We start from the raw sequence: 9,863 nt of genomic DNA on the forward strand, positions 1-9,863 counted from the left end.
TGCCTATCGCTAAAATGAAGCGAGCAAAAGCTAGTTGTGCAGACGCCTTTAACCCCTGTTTAGCCCATGTTCAACACTCCCTCCACCATAACAAAGAGCCCAGCTGCCCTCCTTCTGAAACGGGCCGAGAGCGGAGCCCCATCCACGCCTCCACATCAGCACACACACAAACACAGGGGCCCCAAAACATTCCCAGCCTCACCATAGCAACAGCACAGCAACACACATTGTCATGGAGATCAGGGGACCCAGGGATATGTGGGGGTTTGGGGAGAGCTGGACCTTGGCCTTATTCATGGTATAGTGTCAGCGAGCAACTCAACGTTACACAGGTCATCAATCTTATCCTACTCGGCACACTATACAGCTCGCCTATGATTTAAAGCTCGGAGAAACTCTTGTGAGCATTTCTTGGTGAGGATATATATTCCGCTAAGTCTTGATCGATGGCAAACTCTCATTCTCCTACAGGAGAGCCAATGCAAACAGATGGCGAGAAATGAAGCCAGATCTCAAGAAACCTGTAAACAATGGCAACCCTCTGTTAGCTGATACAAATATATACACGTGTATGTATATATACATGTGTATATATATATATAATAATATACATAATAATATGTATGGCTAATAATATTGACCTTAAAATGGGTTTAAAAAAAATTTAAAACTGCTTTTATTCTAGCCGAAATAAAAGAAATAAGACTTTCTCCAGAAGAAAAAATATTATAGGAAATACTGTGAAAAATTCCTAAATCTGTTAATTATCATTTGGGAAATATTTGAAAAAAAGAAAATTATTTAATAAAATAAATCACAGGGAGGCGAATCATTTTGACTTAAACTGTAGATGTACCTATACAGTGGTCAACATTTGAAGTAAGGGGGCAGCACGGTGGCGCAGTGGGTAGCGCTGTCGCATCACAGCACAGTTGACATATCTGTGTGGAGTTTGCATGTTCTCCCAGTGTTGGTGTGGGTTTTCTCCGGGTGCTCTGGTTTCCCCCACAGTCCAAAGACATGCGCTATAGGTGAATAGGGTAAGCTGAATTGGTTGCAGTGTATGTGTGTGAATGAGAGTGTATGGGTGTTTTCCAGCCATGGGTTGCAGCTGGAAGGACATCCGCTGTGTAAAACGTGCTGGATAAGTTGTCAATTCATTCCGCTGTGGCGACCCCTGATTAATAAAGGGACTACACCGAAAAGAAAATAAATGAATAAATGAATGAATGAATGAATGAATGAATGAACGAACAAACATTTGGAGTGGATCAAAAAAGTTTTTTTTTTTAATTGTAAAAGGTTTTGATCCACTAAACATATAGGTGACGTTGACTAATAGGCTTTATATGAAAACTTTTTTGTAACGCACCCTGTCTGAAGCAAAAATACATACATTTACCTTATCTGACACCTGATGTTTGGGAAACTATTCATTAATTTATTCATTCATTCACTCATTTTCCTTCAGCTTAGGGCATACTCATACTATGTACAGTTGCCTTGAACCGGGCCAAAGTAGGCTTGTCCCCCTCCCGTCTCCCCCGACGGCCTGCACTCACATTACATTCGGGCCTGGGCACGCTTCATCATCGATGCTGAGCTGTTCAGTAAGCGCTCTCGCTCAGCACAGTGGAGATTTCTCTAGTTACATCGCTTTAGTCAGTGACACGCATTCAAATACTTCGCCGAACAGATCCGCCACTTTTGGCGCTCATAAACAATCATAAAGTCCTCGTGCTGCAGGAATTAGGAGGTTTGCTGAAGGTGCAGCTGTCGTGCAATTAGGGGTTTGCGTCTTTAATAAACTACGCAGTTTACGTTCATTGAACAGTAAGAATGATTCATAAATACATATGAAACAGCCCCTTAAAAGTCACGTCTCGCTTTCCGTTTCAGGATTAGGCACGTTACCGCGATAAAGCCCAAGTGAACCGCGCTCTGGCACACCTCTACCAACCGGGCCAGAGTCGGCCAAGTGAAGTGTGCCTGAGTGCGATTCAGAGCACTCACACTTCTCAAACGATCCGGGAAATGGGCCTGGGCACAGTTCGGATAGCACAGCGTGAGTAGGCCCTTAGTCCCTTATTTATCAGGGGTTGCCACAGTGGAATGAACCACCATCTATCCCAGCATATATTTTATGCAGTGGATGCCCTTCCAGCCAAAACCAAGTACTAGAAAACATCCATACACACTCCATACACACTCACATTCACACACACTCTAACAATTTTCATTCGTTCATTTTCTTTTCGGCTTAGTCCCTTTATTAATCTGGGGTCACCACAGCAGAATGACTCGCCAACTCATCCAGCACGTTTTATGCAGCAGATGCCCTTCCAGCTGCAACTCATTAGTGGGAAACACCCATACACACTCAATCACACATACACTACGGCCAATTCAGTTTATTCAATTCCCTATAGCGCATGTCTTTGGACTGTGGGGGAAACCGGAGCACCCGGAGGAAACCCACGCCAACACAGGGAGAACATGTAAACTCCACACAGAAATGCCAACTGACCCAGCTGGGACTCGAACCAGCGACCTTCTTGCTGTGAGGCGATGGTGCTAACCACTGAGCCACCATGCAGTCTTGTAAGGGGTCAATTCTTTCTTCTTTTGTAATATTTTTCTGAACTGTACCTTAAATACGACCAATGTTGTGACAAGAAAAACAACATTATATTATTATAACAGAACGAAAGCAGTTTAATCTTCATAATTGGACACTTGGCTTCATATAGTGCAGGCATGTCCAAACTCGGTTCTGGAGGGCTGGTCTCCTGTAAAGTTTAGTTCCAACCCCAATCAGACACACCTGGGCTAGCTAATCAAGCTCTTACTAGGTTTTCTAGAAACATCCTTGCAGGTGCGTTGAGGCAAGTTGGAGCTAAAATCTGCAGGACACCGGCCTTCCAGGACTGAGTTTAGACACCCTTGATATAGTGTACATAGGATATATGAAATAATGAATTTATAGATATTTTTTTTTCTCCAAGACTTTTTAGACATTTTTTTATAAATTGGGGTGCACACCAAAGAACAACAAAACTTAATAGCTGTATACTCTCAGGAATAAAGGTACAACATCTGTCACTGAGGCGGCAACTTTTCATAAGGTGCATTTTGTACTTTACAGCTGCGCATTAGTACCTTTATGGCCCGTTTCCACTGAGTGGTACTATACGGTTCGGTACAATACGCTTTTATGGCCATTTCCACAGTCAAAAGGGTACCTAAAAGCAAACTGTACCGTACAACTGTTTGGTCACAGTTTGCAATGGGTATCTTTTTCATTCATAAGAGCTGTAATTCAGACAGTTTTGAAATTTGGTTAAAAAATGTAAACAAAAAAAGTAACAACACAGCACTTTTTATAAAAAGAGATATGGTTTTATGAGACAAAGAAATGTTTAATAATGTTTAACAATTTACCCAAAAAGAAAATGAATGAATGAATGAATTAATTAATAATTATATTCATTATGGTTATGTGTAACAGTGAAAATGCAATATCATGTTAACAACCCATATATGCATGCATGATTACATAATACACGTGCTGCTTGTGTAAAACCAGTAGGAATAATGCATAATTTATTTTTGGTCAATTACGTACCTGCCTTTTATCCCAAATAGCATGACAAACATGTATAAGGATGTTAAATGAACATGAATATCACAGTTATTAATGTTTATCAACTTTTGCATGGTTGTGATCATGAGAAAATGATTCTTGTTTAAATATGCCTGATTATTTATATTATATATAATCTACGAATGCATTTTTTTAATAATTTATTTTTCAGGGTTTTCACCTTTAATGGATAGGGGAGTGTAGACAGTGTTGCCAACTTAGCAATTTTGTTGCTAGATTTAGTGCTAGATTTAGCAACTTTTTTCAAAAAGCACCAAGCAACAAATTTAGCAATTTTTAATATTAATTTGGCTACTTTTAAACATTTTTTAAAAGTGGCTGAAAAGAGCAGTGGCTGCAGGCTTCACTCAGTAGAGTAATTTGCTAGCTCAGATATATATGTAATATTTCTTAACATATATAATTGTTAGTAATTTAGGTAGCAATAAATTCCAATAGTGCTATAATTGTTGCCGCTTTCACAAATGTGTTAATTTCGCAAGTTAATATGCGTAAGTACACAAGCTGTGACTGTTTAAAAGAATGTAACTGTTCATTATCAGTGTAATTTTTAAAAATAAATAATTCTTATCAAAAAGTGTATTACTTTTACTACAAATAGCTCTATTTTTCATACAAATCAAAATGAACTTATATCAAATAATGCTTTTGCTGAGATGGCCAGTCAATTTGAGAAAACAAAAATGATTTTGTATTCCACATAAAGATGTTTGAGTTGCGATTACGCAATAACGTCATCATGCAAAGCAATATGTTAATAAAAACCTATTTATTGTGCATCTGGATGTAATCTTTTAATATAATATAACACACGCTGCCTCAGAGAGTAGAGACATGACGGGCTTAAGCTTGTCATATATTACGTGATGACATCACTGATATGCAAATTAGTGTGTGATGTCATCTGGCAACATTTAGCTACTTTTCGGGCAGGCTTTAGCTACATCTTATTGGAAATAGTTAGCAACACTGAGTGTTAAGTATTGACAGGAAAGCATGGGGAGCGGAGAGAGGGAAAGGATTGGCATAGGACCACGAGGGGGGAATCGAACTCGGGTCGCCGCAAGCACCGGAGTGCATGTGTCGACGCACTGACCACTACACAACTTGCGCCAAACTATGGATGCATTTGATTATATTTTACTGATCTAATAAATCTCTCTCTATTATATACACACACAATTGAAGTCAGAATTATTATCCCCCCCTGAATTATTAGACCGCTAGTTTATTTTTCCCCAATTTCTGTTTAATGAAGAGAAGATTTTTTCAACACATTTCTAAACATATTAGATTTAATAACTCATCTCTAATAACATTTTTATTTTATCTTTGCCATGATGACAGTAAATAATATTTGACTAGACATTTTTCAAGACACTTCTCTACAGCTTAAAGTGACATTTAAAGGCTTAACTAGCTTAATTAGGTTAACTGGGCAGGTTAGGGTAATTAGGCAAGTTATTGTATAACGATGGTTTGTTCTGTTTACTATTGAGAAAAAATATAACTTAAAGGGGCTAATAATTTTGTCCCTAAAACGGTGTTTTAAAAAATTTAAAACTGCTTTTATTCTAGCCAAAATAAAACAAACAAGATTTTCTCCAGAAGAAAAAATATTATCAGACATACTGTGAAAATTTCCTGTTAAACATCATTTGGAAAATATTTAAAAAAAGAGGAAAAACATTCGAAGGGGGCTAATAATTCTGATTTCAACTGTGTATATATATATATATATATATATATATATATATATATATATATATATATATATATATATATATATATATATATATATATAAATACATATAATTATATATTTTTTTCTCAATTAAATAAACGGGAAACATTCTAATGAATCAAATTGCACATGTTGTTTTAATAGTTCTAAACTTTTCTTTTATCTTTGCCATATTTCTGTTCATAAAAAAATGCCTGATAATCTTTTGCAAAATGACTTGTGTTATATATTGGCCAGCCCTACGGTCCATAAAGCAAGCAGATGTGAGCAGAACTGTGACAGGGGAACAGACCCAATGTTTTAGCATGGTTCTGACTGGGATAGCACTGCTCTGGAGTCCCAGATGTCCTGCTGTTGAGGCTCAAGAACATAATGCACTGAAGTGTGCAAGATCTACAGAGACGCCACCTGGCCAATGCAAAGTCCCGGTGACCCTTCCCCTGCCACTCATTAATAAAGGCCACCCTTAGTTTCAGAAAAACAGCTAAATCAAGAAGGAAGTTTAGCTTTAGCAATGAGGGCTATTATATATATATATATATATAATAGTAAGTAAATAAATTGTAAGGGACATGAGTGAACTTTATTACTAACATTTTAAGAAAAAAAAAAGGATTGTTTTTAAACAGGTTTCCCAAACACTCCTGACCTAATCTGCTATTGGTCAGTCCAAAAGATAATCCCGCCTCAAACTCCACTGGTTTATCCCATATTGCATTATTGTGATGCTCAAACAAACAATTCTAGTTTCGAGAGCATCAGTATTTCCGCCTACATATTGCACATTAGACTGAGATCAATTATGAGTGTTTACATCACAAGCTCAGCTTTAATAAATTAAATATTCTGCAAAATCTGGCATTGAAAAGAAAAAGGAAAATCCCTGATTAATGACAGCTATTAAAATCCACTACTATAAAGATCATTTCAAATTAGTATTTAACAAAGTTTATTCATACAATCTGCTAAACTCAGATTTAAATCTGATGATCTCAATTTAAATATCAAGAGTAATAAAATTGTGATTTCAGTAAAAAAAAAATGCTTAGAAAGTTTTACTCGAGCAACACAGCACAACAAAGCATATATCCAAATTGATCAATCTATTTTTTCCAATGCATCTCCAACAAATTTACAATGCATCCATCTAACATTTCCAAAACATCTAATCTAATTATACTACAGAACCCAGGTAGCTTTTATCCATCCTAATATAAATCATTTATCTGCTCATAATCTTGCGGATTTATTGTGTTAATGGAAGTGAAATTGGTAACACTGAAATGAGCCACATTTCAGCAGGATCAATAAAGACCCCTGGGGGTCACTTTCCCCTGCTGCATCTGCTGAAGGCGGGATTCAACCTCCTGTCTTCCCACGACCCCTGACCTGAGACAATATCCCTGCTTCCCGGCACCATTTTCCCCTTTTATCACCAGTCTGTGTTACTTATCTCCAGGTATCACCTCATAACGCACATTCTGACAAAACGTTACACTGTTTTTGACTTTTAACACTTTCAACATTGACTTTTAGATGTCATTAGAGAATGTTACAATGTATCCATACGGACGGCTATGGAACATACTTTGTATCAAGTGTGTCACATTAGAATGCATCTCTTTGGAAGGCTTTAAAACGTTATAATGTATCATTTTAGAATGATACAAGTGTGTAATTTAGAACGTATTCCTTCTTAAGGCTATAAACCGCTACAATGTATCATTTCAGATTGATACAAGTGTGTCACATTTAGAATGCATTCATTTGAAAGGCTATCAAACGATACAATTTATCATCTTAGAACGGTATAAGTGTGTCATTTAGTATGTATTGCTTTAGAAGGTTTAAAAACGTTTCTATGTGTCATTTTAGAACTAGACACATCACTATCACTGATGTGATACTATGTGTCACATCAGTGCCTCGTGCGGTAAACGGGAAACATTATGTCATTCATAAATTTGTAAACAACTTAAAAGATCCAAACCCACCAGCGCCAGATGGTCCCGGCTCCATCCCATCCACTGAGCCCCTAAGGGTTCACCAAAGTCCAGATACTCAATCGCCACGGCGCCTGGCCCTGCAGGCTGGAAGCGTCCCCGACTTCCAGCCTCCTTCCCTAGGCGAGCGGGATCTTCTCCGCCGCCGCCGCTGGAGCCCCCAAACCCGCAGGAGTTGAGAGAGAAACAAAAGCTCCGTAGTTCCTATTTATATAGACCCGCTCCTCCGTGCACTTTCGTCAGTGGCTGGTCTGGCTTCTGTGTGTCGGGTTGTTGTGTCTCCTGCTTTCCGTTCAAGCAGGATTCACCAGCGGAACAAAACGCTCGACCCGTCCGTCACCCCCCCTCAGACCGAGCGAGCGCCCGTTTCTTCTTCTTCTTCGTCTTCTTCTTCTCCTCCCACTGCTGAGATTCTTGCCTGGAACTAGTCTGTTTTGTGTTCGCCCTCTAGTGTGCGCTTAAAAATCACACTGTGGTCATTGAGAACGAAAAGGAACACTAGCGCACTGCATACTACACACTACACTACATAGGCAGGTTTACTAACTGTCGGTGTTCGAAATCGCTTCGGGAAAAGGGCTTACAAATAAACAAACAATCAAAAAAGAAAATAAACATTCATATTTAGATTACTATTGATTAATACAGGGCGGCATGGTGGCTAAATGGTTAGCACTGTTGCCTCACAGCAAGAAGGTCCCATGGTTCGGGTCCTGGCGGGGTCAGTTGGCATTTCTGTGTGGAGTTTGCATGTTGGCGTGGGTTTCTCCTGTGTAAAACATATGCCTGAATAGTTGGTGGTTCATTCCGCTGTGGTGACCTGTGAAATAGAGACTAAGTCAAAAGAAAATTAATGAATAAAAAAGTAAAAGAAAGGAAGATTCGAGTAAAGAGAAACATGGAGAAATTCTATAAGGTTATACACTGTGCGCTTTGTAAAACGAACTACTGAAATTTAGCATAACACTGTGCAAAACAGTTATTAATTTATAAATTTTCCCTCTGCTTAGTCCCTTATTCATGAGGGGTTGCCATGAACCGCCAGGCGGCAACTATTTACACAAATGTTTTACGCAGCGGATGCCCTTCCAGCCGCAACCCAGAACTCTCACATTCCCACTCACACTCATACACTACGGCCAGTTTAGTTTATTCAATTCACCTATAGCGCATGTGTTTGGACTGCAAACCAAGAGGAAACCCACGCCAGCATGGGGAGAACATGGAAACTCCACACAGCAACGCCAACTGGCCCTGCTGGGACTCGAACCAGTGACCTTCTTGCTGTGAGGCCATAGTGCTAACCACTGAGCCACTGTGCCACCATCCAGAATAGTCAAACCTTGGTAGAAGCAAGCTACTGAAAATTTTCAGACGAGCTGATATCATCCATTCATTAATTTTCCTTCAGCTTAGTCCCTTATTTATCACAAGTCACCACAGCGGAATGAACCACCAACTTACCCAGCATATGTTTTACACAGCAGATGCCCTTTCAGCTGCAACCCAGTACTGGGAAACATCCATACACACTTATTCACACACACACACACATACACTACAGCCAATTTAGTTTATTCAATTCACCTATAGCGCATGTGACTGTGCATGGGGGAAAAAAGGAGCACCAGGAGGAAACCCACGCCAACACGGGGAGAACATGCAAACACCACACAGAAATGCCATCAGACCCAGCTGCAACTCGAACTAGCGACATACTTGCTGTGAGGCGACAGTGCTAACCACTGGGCCACCGTGTCACCCTTAGGTAATATCATGGCTTAAATATTTTTTCTTTGTTGTTTCTGATTTGTGATTGATGAATCATATCTAGACACTCTTACTTCCTCCAAAATGTAGTTGTGATATGTAAAACAAATATGTTTTGCACATTATTGTGTTTTATATTGTGTGTCCTGGCTGTGCGGTGACGCGGTGGGTAGCGCTGTATGAGTGTGTAGACACACACACATAAACTAGACAATTTTGCCTATTCAGTTCACCTGTACTGCATGTCTTTGGACTGCAGGGAAAACCAGAGCAGGGACCGGGAGGAACCCACACGAATGCAGGGAGAACATGCAAACTCCACACAGAAACGCCAAATGAGCCGAGCCAAAATTCGCACCAGCGTCCTTCTTGCTGTGAGGCGACAGCACTACCTACTGCGCCACTGTGTCACCACAAACACATGTATAGGTAAATTGGGTAAACTAAATTGGCCGTAGAGTATTTGTGTGAATGAGAGTGTATGGGTGTTTCCCAGGGATGGGTATGCTTATAAAATCTTGCCCTTTTTATTGAAAGGAATAGTTGCAAAAGCATTATAAAAGTACAATAGGAGACACTTTAAAATAAAGTTTCATTAGTAGCCCTACTGAAAAAAACAGCTTAATCCAGCATAGGCTGGTTGGCTGGTTTTAGCTGGTCAACCAGGCTGGTTTTAGAGGGG

The 9,863-nt window shown here is 39.4% G+C and overlaps 1 protein-coding gene across 4 annotated transcripts in view; it reads right to left on the reverse strand.

The window, feature by feature from the left end:
* Nucleotides 1–7,772, reverse strand: part of ago1 (argonaute RISC component 1) — a 70,399-nt gene extending 62,627 nt beyond the window's left edge. For 3 of the 4 annotated variants that reach the window (XR_012391510.1, XR_012391509.1, XM_005158472.6), the window contains exon 1: nt 7,403–7,772. Coding sequence is in view for 2 of the 4 variants with exons in the window: in XM_005158472.6 (XP_005158529.3) it covers nt 7,403–7,427 (25 nt within the window). In the remaining 2 variants the exon portion in view is untranslated. 4 annotated transcript variants of the gene reach the window in all.
* Between the last annotated feature and the right edge of the window lie 2,091 nt (nt 7,773–9,863).

Source organism: Danio rerio, chromosome 16, assembly GCF_049306965.1.
Source record: "Danio rerio strain Tuebingen ecotype United States chromosome 16, GRCz12tu, whole genome shotgun sequence".
Taxonomy (NCBI): domain Eukaryota; kingdom Metazoa; phylum Chordata; class Actinopteri; order Cypriniformes; family Danionidae; genus Danio; species Danio rerio.